At 44.9% G+C, this 15188-nt stretch overlaps 1 protein-coding gene across 4 annotated transcripts; it reads right to left on the reverse strand.

The window, feature by feature from the left end:
* Positions 1-2180: 2180 nt before the first annotated feature.
* On the reverse strand, positions 2181-15069 carry LOC121543239 (epithelial splicing regulatory protein 1-like). 4 transcript variants are annotated; one of them, XM_041852996.1, is made up of 15 exons: positions 14727-15069; positions 14269-14415; positions 13220-13336; positions 12575-12686; positions 12049-12162; positions 11896-11950; positions 11655-11765; positions 11406-11538; positions 10519-10881; positions 9238-9462; positions 8757-9012; positions 7479-7656; positions 6610-6736; positions 5460-5586; positions 2798-2881 (listed from the first exon to the last, which is right to left on the reverse strand). In XM_041852996.1, the coding sequence occupies exons 1-14, from the start codon at positions 14856-14858 to the stop codon at positions 5485-5487; spliced, it is 2172 nt and encodes a 723-aa protein (XP_041708930.1). In that variant the 5' UTR covers positions 14859-15069; the 3' UTR covers positions 2798-2881; positions 5460-5484. The 4 variants fall into 4 exon arrangements, with proteins under 4 accessions (XP_041708928.1, XP_041708927.1, XP_041708930.1 ...); XM_041852995.1 differs by having other exon boundaries at positions 8745-9012; XM_041852994.2 differs by lacking the exon at positions 5460-5586 and having other exon boundaries at positions 2181-2881.
* Positions 15070-15188: the final 119 nt, after the last annotated feature.

Here is a 15188-nt window from a genome sequence, read left to right on the forward strand (position 1 = left end):
AGTAAAAAGTACATTATTTTATTTAGGAATGTAGTGGAGTAAAAGTTGTAAAAAATATAAATAGTAAAGTACAGATAATCCCCAAAACTACTTAAGTAGTACTTTAAAGTTGTTTTAGTTTTAGTACTTTACACCACTGGCAACAGGAATAGTGATCTCCTGGCTCTGGGCTCAGCTTGGCATCACAAACAAAAGGCAAGGGTGGAGTGGCACTATGCAACCATAAACAGGTCAGATGGGAGGGGTGTGGGAGTGATTCGGCATTTGATTAACTAACTACATGTAACTTTTATGTCAGACACTATGCTGTTGATATACAGTATAATCTGTATAGTAATTGGATTGGTTAGCAGTGCTTTGGTATTTGCCATAACATGTAAACATCTGAGTGTAGCTAGCACTACTAACTTCTTCATGCAGGAAGCTTCCTAATACAATATTCTAGTATTGGATTGTAAAATTATAGAAAGTATAAAGAAATAAAATGTCATATAACGTTTTTAAACAGACAGTATAAAATAAAATATATACATATACAGTGGGGGAAAAAAGTATTTAGTCAGCCACCAATTGTGCAAGTTCTCCCACTTAAAAAGATGAGAGAGGCCTGTAATTTTCATCATAGGTACACGTCAACTATGACAGACAAATTGAGGAAAAAAATTCCAGAAAATCACATTGTAGGATTTTTTATGAATTTATTTGCAAATTATGGTGGAAAATAAGTATTTGGTCACTTACAAACAAGCAAGATTTCTGGCTCTCACAGACCTGTAACTTCTTCTTTAAGAGGCTCCTCTGTCCTCCACTTGTTATCTGTATTAATGGCACCTGTTTGAACTTGTTATCAGTATAAAAGACACCTGTCCACAACCTCAAACAGTCACACTCCAAACTCCACTATGGCCAAGACCAAAGAGCTGTCAAAGGACACCAGAAACAAAATTGTAGACCTGCACCAGGCTGGGAAGACTGAATCTGCAATAGGTAAGCAGCTTGGTTTGAAGAAATCAACTGTGGGAGCAATTATTAGGAAATGGAAGACATACAAGACCACTGATAATCTCCCTCGATCTGGGGCTCCACGCAAGATCTCACCCCGTGGGGTCAAAATGATCACAAGAACGGTGAGCAAAAATCCCAGAACCACACGGGGGGACCTAGTGAATGACCTGCAGAGAGCTGGGACCAAAGTAACAAAGCCTACCATCAGTAACACACTACGCCGCCAGGGACTCAAATCCTGCAGTGCCAGATGTGTCCCCCTGCTTAAGCCAGTACATGTCCAGGCCCGTCTGAAGTTTGCTAGAGTGCATTTGGATGATCCAGAAGAGGATTGGGAGAATGTCATATGGTCAGATGAAACTAAAATATAACTTTTTGGTAAAAACTCAACTCGTCGTGTTTGGAGGACAAAGAATGCTGAGTTGCATCCAAAGAACACCATACCTACTGTGAAGCATGGGGGGTGGAAACATCATGCTTTGGGGCTGTTTTTCTGCAAAGGGACCAGGACGACTGATCCGTGTAAAGGAAAGAATGAATGGGGCCATGTATCGTGAGATTTTGAGTGAAAACCTCCTTCCATCAGCAAGGGCATTGAAGATGAAACGTGGCTGGGTCTTTCAGCATGACAATGATCCCAAACACACCGCCCGGGCAACGAAGGAGTGGCTTCGTAAGAAGCATTTCAAGGTCCTGGAGTGGCCTAGCCAGTCTCCAGATCTCAACCCCATAGAAAATCTTTGGAGGGAGTTGAAAGTATGTGTTGCCCAGCGACAGCCCCAAAACATCACTGCTCTAGAGGAGATCTGCATGGAGGAATGGGCCAAAATACCAGCAACAGTGTGTGAAAACCTTGTGAAGACTTACAGAAAACGTTTGACCTGTGTCATTGCCAACAAAGGGTATATAACAAAGTATTGAGAAACTTTTGTTATTGACCAAATACTTATTTTCCACCATAATTTGCAAATAAATTCATTACAAATCCTACAATGTGATTTTCTGGATTTTCTTTTCTCATTTTGTCTGTCATAGTTGACGTGTACCTATGATGAAAATTACAGGCCTCTCTCATCTTTTTAAGTGGGAGAACATGCACAATTGGTGGCTGACGAAATATTTTTTTCCCCCACTGTACGTAGAGTAGGACAGTATGAACATTCCTCTTTCTCTCTCTCTCTCGCTCTCTCTCTCACACACACACACACACACATACATCCACACGCACTTACACACATACACACACGTCATGAAGAAAGGTTCAGATCAATAATTACTACTAAACGCAGCTCTACTTCTAACAAACGTCTCCTGAAGTGGTTCTAATACTTCTAACATCTCTACAAAGCTTTTTTAAAATAGTGTGTGCAATATAAGACAGAGTTGCATTTTGGCTGAGGCAAAGCTCTGATATAAAATACATTTCTGCTCTCACGCATATACACTGTATATACAACTCAGACTAGGAACTGGAGGCCAGGACATTCCCCCACATATCCTTTGGTGTGTGTGCGTTGTGTGTGTTGTGTGATAGTGTAGTGCAGGAGTGTCAAACTTTCAGCACAGTTTAATATAGCGAGCCATGTCTTATAAAAATTTTAAAAAGTACATATAACCAATTTTCAGTGTGGCCCTCCAGACCTGGGTGAAAACCCAATGTGGCCCTCGGGGTAAAATGAGTTTGACACCCCTGGTATAGTGTGTGTGTAATGGGTAGTGTGCGACAGTGTGGGGATCTTTGAGCCTTCTACAGCATGTTTCGGTCCAGGTAGTACCCTCCCTGCTTGGTCAGGAGAGGGGGAAAGGGCATCAGAGCATCACCACTGCTGGACTGACCAATCATACCGCTCAGGACAGGCAATGCCTCCATAGGACTCTACAGAGAGAGGGAGAAAGGCAGGGAGAGAGGGGGAGGGAGATAGAGACAGGAAGTGATCGTACAAGGAAAGGAGTCTATGTGGTTTGAAGGTTGTCTTGTCCCAGCACCAGAGGATTCCATCACTTAGTCCACCACCTCCCCACCTAACACACTAGTACACCACTGATAACACTATCTAGCACACTACAATGCCCCAAGGAGGAAAGGGGGAACACACCTTGGAAGGGCTGAGTCAGACAGCAGCAGGTACAGTGCCAGTCAAACGTTTGGACACACCTACTCATTCAACGGTTTTTCTTTATTTTGTACTATTTTCTACATTGTAGAATAATAGTGAAGAAATCAAAACTATGAAATAACACATATGGAATCATGTAGTAAACAAATATATTTTCTATTTGAGATTCTTCAAATAGCCACCCTTTGCCCTGATGACAGCATTGCACACTCTTGGCATTCTCTCAACCAGCTTCACCTGGAATGCTTTTCCAACAGTCTTGAAGGAGTTCCCACATATGCTGAGCACTTGTTGGCTGCTTTTCCTTCACTCTGCCGTCCGACTCATCCCAAACCATCTCAATTGGGTTGAGGTCGGGGGATTGTGGAGGCCAGGTCATCTATTGCAGCCCTTACACAGCCTGGAGGTGTGTTGGGTCATTGTCCTGTTGAAAAACAAATGATAGTCCCACTAAGGCCAAACCAGATGGGATGGTGTATCGCTGCAGAATGCTGTGGTAGCCATGCTGGTTAAGTGTGCCTTGAATTCTAACTATATCACAGACAGTGTCACCAGCAAAGCACCCCCACACCATAACAACTCCTCCTCCATGATTTACGGTGGGAACTACACATGCGGAGATCATCCATTCACAAACACTGTGTCTCACAAAGACACGGTGGTTGGAACCAAAAATCTCCAATTTGGACTCCAGATCAAAGGACACATTTCCATCGGTCTAATGTCCATTGCTCGTGTTTCTTGGCCCAAGCAGGTCTCTTCTTCTTATTGGTGTCCTTTAGTAGTGTTTTCGTTGCAGCAATTCGACTATGAAGGCCTGATTCACACAGTCCCCTCTGAACAGTTAATGTTGAGACGTGTCTGTGACTTGAACTCTGTGAAGCATTTGTTTGGGCTGCAATTTCTGAGGCTCGTAAATCTAATGAACATATCCTCTGCAGCAGAGGTAACTCTGGGTCTTCCATTCCTGTGGCGGTCCTCATAAGAGCCAATTTCATCATAGCGCTTGATGGTTTTTGCGACTGCACTTGAAGAAACTTTCAAAGTTCTTGAAATGTTCCAGATTGAATGACCTTCATGTCTTAAAGTAATGATGGACTGTTGTTTCTCTTTGCTTATTTGAGCTGTTCTTGCCATAATATGGACTTGGTCATTTACCAAATAGGGCTCCTTCTGTATACCACCCCTACCTTGTCACAACACAACTGATTGGCTCAAACGCATTAAGAAGGAAAGAAATTCCACAAATTAACTTTTAAGAAGGCACACCTGTTAATTGAAATGCATTACAGGTGACTACCTCATGAAGCTGGTTGAGAGAATGCCAAGAGTGTGCAAAGCTGTCATCAAGGCAAAGGGTGTCTACTTTGAAGAATCTCAAATATAAAATATATTTGGATTTGTTTAACACTTTTTTGGTTACTACATGATTCCATATGTGTTATTTCATAGTTTTGATGTCTTCACTATTATTCTACAATGTAGAAAATAGTAAAAATAAAGAAAAACCCTTGAATGAGTAGGTGTGTCCAAACTTTTGACTGGTAGTGTAGAAATTGACCATATAGAACAGGTACGGTTCTAGTTTCCACCAGATAATGTTGTGTTGATCGGGACACAGAGTAGAAGTTCCTCCCAACCACTGGTCCAGGATCAGATGTTTTCTACCTCCTGATGGTTCACGTTAGGATTGGGTGTGTGGGGTAATCTGATCCTTGGGTGTGTTGGGTAATCTTATCCTAGATCTGAGGTTTGGATTGACTGTGTGGGGTAATCTGATCCTAGAGGTTAGGATTGGGTGTGTGGGGTAATATGTTCCTAGATCTGAGGTTAGGATTGGGTGTGTGAGGTAATCTGATCCTATATCTGCACTGTAAAAAAAGATGTCAAGAAGAAGGAAATCAGCTGGAATAGGATTGTGAGTTTGCTTAACAAAAATGTTGTTGAGCAAACTCACAATCCTATTGCAGCTGGTTGCCACAGATCTAGGATCAGATTACCCCACACACCCAATCCTAACCACAGATCTAGGATCAGATTACCCCACACACACAATCCTAATGTGATCCATCAGGGGGTAGAACACATCTGATCCTGGACCAGTGGTTGGGGTGACACTTCTACTCTGTGTCCCGATCAACACACATTCTCTGGTGGAATCTAGAACCATAATCTTTTTTTACAGTGTGTGGTTTGGGGCATTGAAATCCCCCCTAGCTAGACTCTACCCCGTGACCCCCTAGTAACCCGGAATCTCAGACCACACCCATAACCACGTCGTCCCGGAGATGAAAGAGAGGAGAAACACACACCATGACCCTGTCAGCCAATCCTTACCTTCCGCCTGCCTAGGACACACCCCTTAAATACACACCCACTCTTTGGGCTGCGTGAGCAGGGTCCGGGAGGGATCGTGATCATGCACGTTAGCATGAGCGTGCACAAGGCCATCCTCAGTAGCGTACTATAGTGTTGGGGGGGACAGAGACACAGGGGACTGAGACAGAGACAGACAGGCTGGGCTGGGCTGGGCTGGGCTGGGCTGGGCTGGGCTGTGTGTTCAGAAGAGTCAGCCTTTGCAAGTTGCTTACTTGTGATTTATCTACAGTATATAGTATCACTTCAACTTTCAAACTAGTGTTCATTAGCACAGGCTGAACTCGTTGTCTATTTCCTAGTGTATCAGTGAGGAGCAGCCTCTTGTAAATCAAGTCCATGCAGGCAGTGGAGCTCCACCCTACATAATGCCTGTGGGTGTTTGGGAGGGAGGCAGAGGGAGAGGACAGAATAGGGAGGGTAGACCTGACTAACTCGTTTGATAGCCTCCAGGCAAACACAGTGGATGCCTGACAGTATAGTACACTCCTCCAATAGCAGATTTGAATACTTCCTTTGGATCGACCGTGAGACATGAGAGGGCACGGCAACACATACCATACCGGTCACATTGCACAAACACACACACACACACACACACACACACACACACACTTTCTCTAACACACATGAATGTACACACAGACTTGTATAACTAACCGTGTGGGGACACACAATTCAGTCCCGTTCAAAATCCTATCTTTCCTAACCCCTAACCCTAAACCTAACCCTTACCCTTACCCTAAACCTTACCCTAACCTTAACCCTAACCTTAACACCAAAACCTAACCTTAACCCTATCCCTAACCTATGTTGCTCTGCATGTGCTCACTGCTTATTGTTTGTCTGTATTGTTATTGTAATAGTTTTTAATAACCTGCCCAGGGACTGCGGTTGAAAATGAGCCGGCTGGCTAAAACTGGCACTTTTACTGAAACGTTGATTAATACACTGTCCCTGTAAAAATAAAAATAAACTTAACTCAACTCGACCCTAGCTCCTAACCCTAACCCTAAAACTAACCATTCTCTTCCCCATAAGTATAGTTAAACACGTCCAAGTGCACACTCACACACATACACACACACATACACACACACACACTGTTTACCTGGTATCCCTGAATGGTGTTGAGCAGTTCTTTGTAGGCGAGCCCATGCATACGGACCACTCCCCCAGGGGAGGGCAGAGGGGAGGGGGAGGGGTAGTACCCTATAGTGTTGGGAGAACCTGGGGGACTGGAGAGAGGGAGGGGGAGAAGAGAGGAGAGAGAGAGGGTGAGATATAAAGAGTGAGTTGGAGAGGCCATAACAAAAAGAGTATTATACATCCTGAAATGCCATGAGGTGCGTGCTGTAAATATCCGTTACGGAAATATCACATGATTTCACATGTGGAAAATCACGTGATTTTATATGAAATTCCACATGTGAAATCATGTGAAATTGTGTTTTTGGAACACTTCACGTGTTTTCACGTGTAGTTTAATGTTATCACATGTTGCTTTACATGTTGTCACGTTATCACATTAACTTAATATAAGATCAAATGTGATCACATGAAAATATGTGTTTTTGGAACACACAACTCCATGTGGTTTTTCCATCAGGGATATCACATCCAAATGAACTTGAATGCTGAGAGAGAGGGGAGAGGAGGGGAGGGGGGAGAGAGAGAGGGGAGAGGAGGGGAGGGGGGAGAGAGAGAGGGGAGAGGAGGGGAGGGGGGAGAGAGAGAGGGGAGAGGAGAGAAGGGGGGAGAGAGAGGTCATTGTGGTCTTAGTGCTGTTTGCTGTTCCTTCTGATACCACACCACTGCTCAGTCATTAACTACCCTTGTGTATGTCCCCCCCCCCCAGCCCCCAAGGCACTTACAATATATGATTGGATGGTTTATGGGCCTAATAGTTCTTACCTGGGGCATTGATATCATTAACTACCCTTGTGTATGTCCTTCCCCACAACACATACTAGTCCTTACCTGGGATAGTATGCAGTGTAGTTCATGTAGAGCTGAGTGCTAGCTGGGTAGTAAGCGTGTCCAGGTCCTAGGGGGCGGGGACTCAGCAGCATCTGACCAATGGGAGGGAAGAGGCCGGCAGCCTCAGCAGGCAGGATGGAAGGGGCGGATGGGAAGGAGTAGGAGGGAGGAGACAGACCTGGGGAGTGGGGATAGAGTTAGACAACACGCCAAGGCAAGGACACGGAAAGAACATATGCCCAACACGGCACACAGAGAACAACAGATCCCCTGGTCCCCTCTAAAGATGGCCGCTGTAAGCAGACTACAGTGTGCTTCCGGGTCATCTACAGTGGCTATGTGACATGGTCCGGTGACTTTTTGTTTCTAGGAGACCCTCCTCAATGAACACCTGACACAACAGGTAGCTTTAGATTCTACAGACGTGTGTTTGGGCTTGGGGGTGACTCCTGACCCCACCTGCATAACGAAGACTAGACATCACCAACATTGTTTTACATTTTTGCAGACGCTCTTATCCAGAGCGACGTACAGTGTTGAGTGCACACATTTTCATACTGGTCCCCGGTGGGAATCAAACCCACAACCCTGGCATTGCAAGCACCATGCTCTACCAACTGAGCTACACGGGACTACACACCAGAACTCAATGACTAGACATCACCATGACTACACACCAGAGCTCAGCTCCGCCCACCTCTCCCACACCCCCACTGATTGGACACGCTCCAACTGTAAGACTCAAGCCCAATCCTAAATCAACCCTGAGTCCCTACCCTCAAGTCATTTTTGCAATATTGCTTACACACCTATCCAATACTTCCAGTACATAGGGATCCATTTGGAATTGGGCAAGAGGCCTCACACATGCCAAGCACACACAAACCATTGGAACAGACTATTTTTAATCAGAGTGTGTGTGAAAAATATGTTTACAATGAACAGTCAGTGAACTACAGATTTCTCCCTGCATGCAAATTCACCAAAATCACACAGAATTACACAAACCACAACAAGGGGTAACACACACGCATTCCTACACAAGCACGCACACACACACACTCACACACACACCCCAGGTTCCTACCCCTCTGGTCAGGTCAGATGCTCCTGTCCTCCCAGAGTTCTAGAACAGAGAGAACCCAGACAGAAAAGAAGACAGGGGGCAGGATTTAACCTCTGACCTCTAACCCCTCACCCTTCCCTGGTCTGTGGCAGCCCACCTACCCTGCGGTCCCGAAGCGCCCAGCTCCCAGCAGCACTTACGTCTGGACTTACATGGCGGCGGGCTGAGCCCTGTCCCACTCCTGGTCCGGGTGTGTGTGTGAGTGTGTGTATGTGAGAGGGAGCCTCCCATCAACACCAGACCCATCTCTTCAGCGCTACAGGGGAACACCTCCACATAGCGACTGTTAAGCCCTCGCTTGCCAGCCTGGCCCGGACCAGACATCACCTGCTTGTGGACCCGCTGGGAGGCAGAGAAAGCCCGCTCCGCTGAACGCATCTGGATGAAACAGTCCCCTGACGGACGACCCTATGGAGACACACATACGCACACACACACACACACAAACACACACACAGCAGGGAAAGTCTAGTTTCTGTAGGTGTAGTGTGTGTGTGTGTGTGTGTGTGTGTGTGTGTGTGTGTGTGTGTGTGTGTGTGTGTGTGTGTGTGTGTGTGTGTGTGTGTGTGTGTGTGTGTGTGTGTGCGTGCGCGCGCGTGTGTGCGTGTGCAGGCTCATATAGTGTGTACCTACCTGTTGGTTGACCACCATGTGTACTCCGTGTGGTCTGATGTCATGTGTGTATTCTCCTAGGAAGGCCAGTATATCCTCTATGGTGGCGGTGTAGGGCAGCCCCCTCAGCCTGAGGCAGTCCCTCACACCACCAGGAGAGGGCAACAGAGACACGGAGGGCAACAGTGACACAAGGGGGGCAGGAGCCACGGGGATCAGAGGGGCTGACGAGTACCTGTTCAACACCTACACACACACACACACACACACACACACTGAGCTATAAGGTTAGACAGTTATAACTTGTAAGCGCTGGTTCAGCAACAACATACACACATAAAGAAGCGTATTCTCTCTGGAGTTCCTGGTTTTACTCTGGCAGGGGTATTCCGTTTAGGTGTGTGTAGGTGAGTGTGTGTGTCTGTATTGAAGAGATGGGATCTGGCTGGTTGCCAACAGGATATCACAATGTTTACCGTCCTGAAGAGGAACTCTAACTCCCCCCATCAGGGTCACTCACTACCACTGAACTCTGACCTCTTGACCTCTCACCTTCAGACATATAAGACCACTATAACATTTAAACCTGTACTGTATAGGAGTCTAAGTACATGGGAATGTTTCTACACTGAGAGCTGAAACACCAGCTTATCAATGAATAGGTCTATTAAGACTGTGAGAGGTGAGGTGAGGTGAGGTGAGGTGTGTGCGTATGTGTGTATGTGTGTGTGTGTGTGTGTGTGTGTGTGTGTGTGTGTGTGTGTGTGTGTGTGTGCTTTAGGAGGGTAATCCTAAGTATGAAAAAACAATAAAATATGTATGCACTGGATAAGAGCGTCTGCTAAATGACTAAAATGTAAAAAATGTAATCTTTCACAGACCAGAGCGTTTAAGTGTTTACACAACAAACCAGAACGCCAGGTGCTGAGGAGGAGAGCAAACACACACACACACACAGACACACACACACACACACACACACACAGAGACACACACACACACACACACACACACACACAGACACACAGACACACACTCGCTCATCCAGTTCTTAATTAGAGTAAATGCCCATGCTCTATTGAAGCTCTGTGTCACACCCTTAAACCTTTAAATCTTCTGCTTAAGTTTCCTACAGAAAACCCCCACCAGGACTATACCAACACACACACACCAACACACACATGCACGCTCACTCCCTCCCTCTCTCTTTCTACCTGTTGCACCTTAACAGACAGACACACACCCCTCCCCCAACACACAGACATACCTGTTGCACCTTAACAGACAGATAACCCTTCATACCTGTTGCACCTCAGCGGCGGTGCTCTTGAATAGCTCAATATATCTCTTCCCCAGGATGTCTTTGTGCTTCCTGAGAGCGCACTGAGCATGCTCCTCACTGGCGAATAGGACGAAGGCGTCGCCAGTAGGCCTTCCATCAGGGAAACGCACAAATAGGATGCCATCCTTGTCACCACTGACAGGACACGCCTCTTTAGGCCCCTCCCCCTGGTAGAAGAAGGCCAGCACCTGGTCAGGTGTGGCGGTGAAGGGAAGACCTCGCATCCTGACGATCACCTGGTCCTCACGAGACAGGAACAGCGCCACCTCACTGGAGGTACCGCCTGCTATCTTAAGGAAGTCCTCTCCTGTTGCCTTGTACACCTGCAGCAGAAAAGACATGGCATTAACTCCTGCTCTTTGGGATCCAGATGTTATTTACAGGTTACGTCTACGTATTTATTGGTGTTGTTAGTGTCTGAGCAGGACCATAGATAGGGTTAGTAAAAGGTTGATAATAGGTTATTAACAGGTTACCTCTATGTATTGTTGGTTAGGGTTAGTAAAAGGTTGATAATAGGTTATTAACAGGTTACCTCTATGTATTGTTGGTTAGGGTTAGTAAAAGGATGATAATAGGTTATTAACAGGTTACCTCTATGTATTGTTGGTTAGGGTTATGGTTAGTAAAAGGTTGATAATAGGTTATTAACAGGTTACCTCTATGTATCGTTGGTTAGGGTTAGGGTCAGTAATAGGTTGATAATAGGTTATTAACAGGTTACCTCTATGTATTGTTGGTTAGGGTCAGTAATGGGTTGATAATAGGATATTACTAGGTTACCTCTATGTATCGTTGGTTAGGGTTAGGGTCAGTAATAGGTTGAAATAGGTTATTAACAGGTTACCTCTATGTATCTGTTGCCCATGTGGTGTTTGTGTCTCTGCAGGGCCATGTCTCTGTGTTCCTCACTGACAAAGCGGACCAGAGCCTCTCCGTTCCTCCGACCCTGGGCGTTCAGACACAACGCAGCGCCACCTCTGGACAACACACAGCATTACAGCTATTAAAACAATTTCAATACACTACACACCATCATAACAGCAACGAGTCAAACACAACAGACAACACAGTACTGGACACTGAACACACATACTTGGCAATGTTGAGTCCTCTGAAGAAGCGAGCGATGTCCTGGTCAGATGACTGCCAAGGCAACCCCCTCGCTCTGATCACCGTGTTATCACACACACGCTCCATCTTACTGCTACACACACACGGACACACACCAGTTAGCGTCAAATCACTCACCCGCTCCATCCAATGATGTGAGAACACCAATGAATTGTATCATATCTTCTACCTTACTGCAAATCTATCTTAGCAAGTCTACTTACCAAGTGCCGCTTTCAAACTTCTCAGTGACTCTCTCTGGGTTTGAGAATGTGTGACCTACAACAAACAGAAGACCAGAGAAGAAATCAAAGATGAGCAACAATGACAACATAGTGAGAAAAGTCAGAGTTTGTGTAAGTTAGTGTGTTACTCACGTAAGGGTTCAGATAGCAGGGCTAGGACGATGTTGGCCATGGTCTGGACCTGCAGTGCTGCTGTGACTGGCGTCGGATCCAACATGGCTACTGGCTCCACAGTTACACTGAGAGCTGAGGAAACCGTGGTCAAGGAGAAAACTCCAGGAGAGGAGCAAGCAAGGTGCGTGTGTGTGTGCATGTGTATGTGTGTGTGTGTTAGTCCTGCTTCCTGGTAGGTGTGTAGGGCTGGTCCTGTTGGCTAAACACACAGCCTGTTACTCTCTGAGCTACAGTGAGACATGTCAATTGTGTCTCTATTTGCATTTCAAAACCTCTAGTCCCACAGCCAACACCCTGTGGCCTGCAGACGCCTCCCCCTTGGGAGTGTGTTTGTGGGGGGGGGTGCTCACTTAAGTATCACACAAACACACTCTCGTGCTCTCTCTCTCTCACACAGAAGCAGGGTTCATGCAAAGCTGTAGAATGAACCAATTGACAACTAGCTAATGAGTGTCTTTGCTGTGTTTCTCAGTTGTAAGGATACATTCAGCCATGTACTGCACCTCCAGGCTCTTGGTGTCTGCAGAGGGGAAGTGCTTCCTGAACTCTTTCCTCAGGTCAAAAAAGGAGTTGAAACATTCTGGCAGTGCCAGGTTCTGCAGAGGAAGACAATTGCAGACATTACCCACTGGGCACAGACGTGAATTCAACGTCTATTCCACATTGGTTCAAGGTAATTGTATTGAAATGACGTGGAAACATTTATTATTATTGATTCAACAGTAGAGAGGAGGAAGAGAACATGTGTAGCCTACCATTGACAGCTGTTTGGTGTAGGGTCGGTATCAGGATCTACGCTCTGTTTATTACTGTCATTTACATATTTACTCATGTCAATAAAGTTAGGTTCCCCATGGGTCTGTGTATCATACTAGGTGTGAGGGGGGGAGGAACACAAGATGTAATAGGAGAACGGTGTGTGTGTGTGCGCGTTCGTGTTCAAACAAAGCCAAGACAATACGTCAAGACAACCTCACATTTTAACATCATGTAGAGCAGGATCTTGACAGAGGAGATGACATAACACATTTCTTTGTGGTTCTGTGACCAGAACCAAAGGGTTCTGGTGGAGGTAAGTGTCCGCCCTCACCTTGAGGCTCTGCCCCGCCCTGTCAGCCTGTACCCTTACCTTGTCTGCAGCTTCGGGGTGGAGAACCTGGCGAATGTGGAGCTGCCCGTCTGTACACACACACACTGACGTGCCCGTGCCCAAGGTGTTCACTTCATTGGTCAATCTCAGATGGAACTGTTTAAAACATAGGAAGAGATTAGCTACAATGTAAACTCTTTAAAATCAAGATCAGATAATACATCTGTAATAAACAATTACAGAACAACTCATTGGTAATATTGAAAATCCACTAAGATTTTATTGGTTGAAAGTGTGATCATTTTTCTGGTGATGATCAATAACAATGCAGCCATTTATAATCTCAGAATTTAGCACCAAAACGTTGACCACAGTATACAATTTCAACCAATGAGTTATAAATGTTTCCTACTGACTAATAAACAACCAATTAATGCAGTTTATAGACTATTTAAACTGAGTCTACCTTAATGGAAAGTATTACCATAAAGATAAATATTTACAAAAACATCAAAATATAGGCTTACACCTTACTGATTGTTATAAAGTCCAACTTGAATGGCTTGTTGTTACATTTTTGGTGTGTTGTCATTGATGTTTGTGTGTGTATGTCTGTCTATTGTCTTTTGTCTACTTATGGTTTATATTGTTTGAAAAATACAAAGAAAAAAAGTACACGGTTTTTGGTTTCAGATAACCAACCAGAGAACAAGCACTTTAATTGCTGCTAGTTGTATCATCCTCATTATGCAAATGGTTGATCATTTGCATTACTAAGCTCTAAAGATGCACACCTCCTCATCACTCAAAGGACTGTCAGTTCAAGCTGTCAAGCCATGTGGATCTCATTCAAATACAGTAAAATGCCATCAAAGCTATAGCGATCTAAAACTAAGATGAATTATTAGCCAATTATAATTAGATATCCCAGGATGAAGGCCTAAATAAACAATCAATTGTTATAAAACTCCAATCAATGCATAGTGCCCCTGATTTCAATTGAAGGATGAATGGATGGCAAAGCAGAATATGGTGAGGTCAAAAATGTATTTCATAAAAAATCATGAGACAACAGATACTGTATGTACCTGGTTTAGCGCGTGCTCCAAGCCTGTGACTGTAGAGACAGACTCCTCGCTGTCCTCCACTTCATCCCCATCCTCTCTCTCCCCCAGACAATCTTCTGCCAGGTCGGAGTGCTCAGGCCGTATTAACACCTCATTCACTTTCCCCAACTGGACCAGAGAAAAAACACACACACTTCAGTACATTTAAAATATAAACTTCATTATCAAATGCACATTTTCATAGGCTATATGCCTGTGTACACTTAAAAAAATGGAGTAGGAGACTTATGACACACTTATGATCAGAGTTTTGTCATTAGACCTCATAAACAGAAAAACAAAGTTGGTCGTCTTTTAAACCAAATAGCGCACATTTGACACAATGCACATTCTGGTTATGCTGGATGAATACTGTCTTTCTATAATAATAATAGTCATTCTCATATTCTCTTAATAAAATACAATATTTTAAAGATGACCTTTTTGTTATTCAAATCCACGAGCTGCCACACCAACTGCACGAGCTCCTTCTCGTCCGAACCCAAGAGGTCTCCGCTCGCGCCAGATGTGGTGGTGAACAACACCGCCAGGTAGTCTACCTGAGCCGTCATTTTCAGGATAAATACAAAGAAACTACTCTAGTTACACCCAAAGTAATAGAAAATAACCTACAGCTACACCCCCAGAACAGTACAGAACCCAAAGAATCCAGCCACCCACACCCAGACCCCTATGCGCAAAGGTGTGCTCAGCAACTCAAGATATTTTTAGTGGCTTCTTGATTGCGTGATAATCTATGCCAAATCTCCCGCACACCTCAAGGCAGTGTAATGGCTGAATGTTCCCTTTTTTTGTGAAGGACCTACCTGTGTGCGCTGCGGACCACGTGACCCAGGTAGCTACCTGCCTGGGGTGTATTCATTACGCCGATTATGTTGGAA

The sequence above is a fragment of the Coregonus clupeaformis genome, chromosome 17 (assembly GCF_020615455.1).
Source record: "Coregonus clupeaformis isolate EN_2021a chromosome 17, ASM2061545v1, whole genome shotgun sequence".
NCBI lineage: Eukaryota > Metazoa > Chordata > Actinopteri > Salmoniformes > Salmonidae > Coregonus > Coregonus clupeaformis.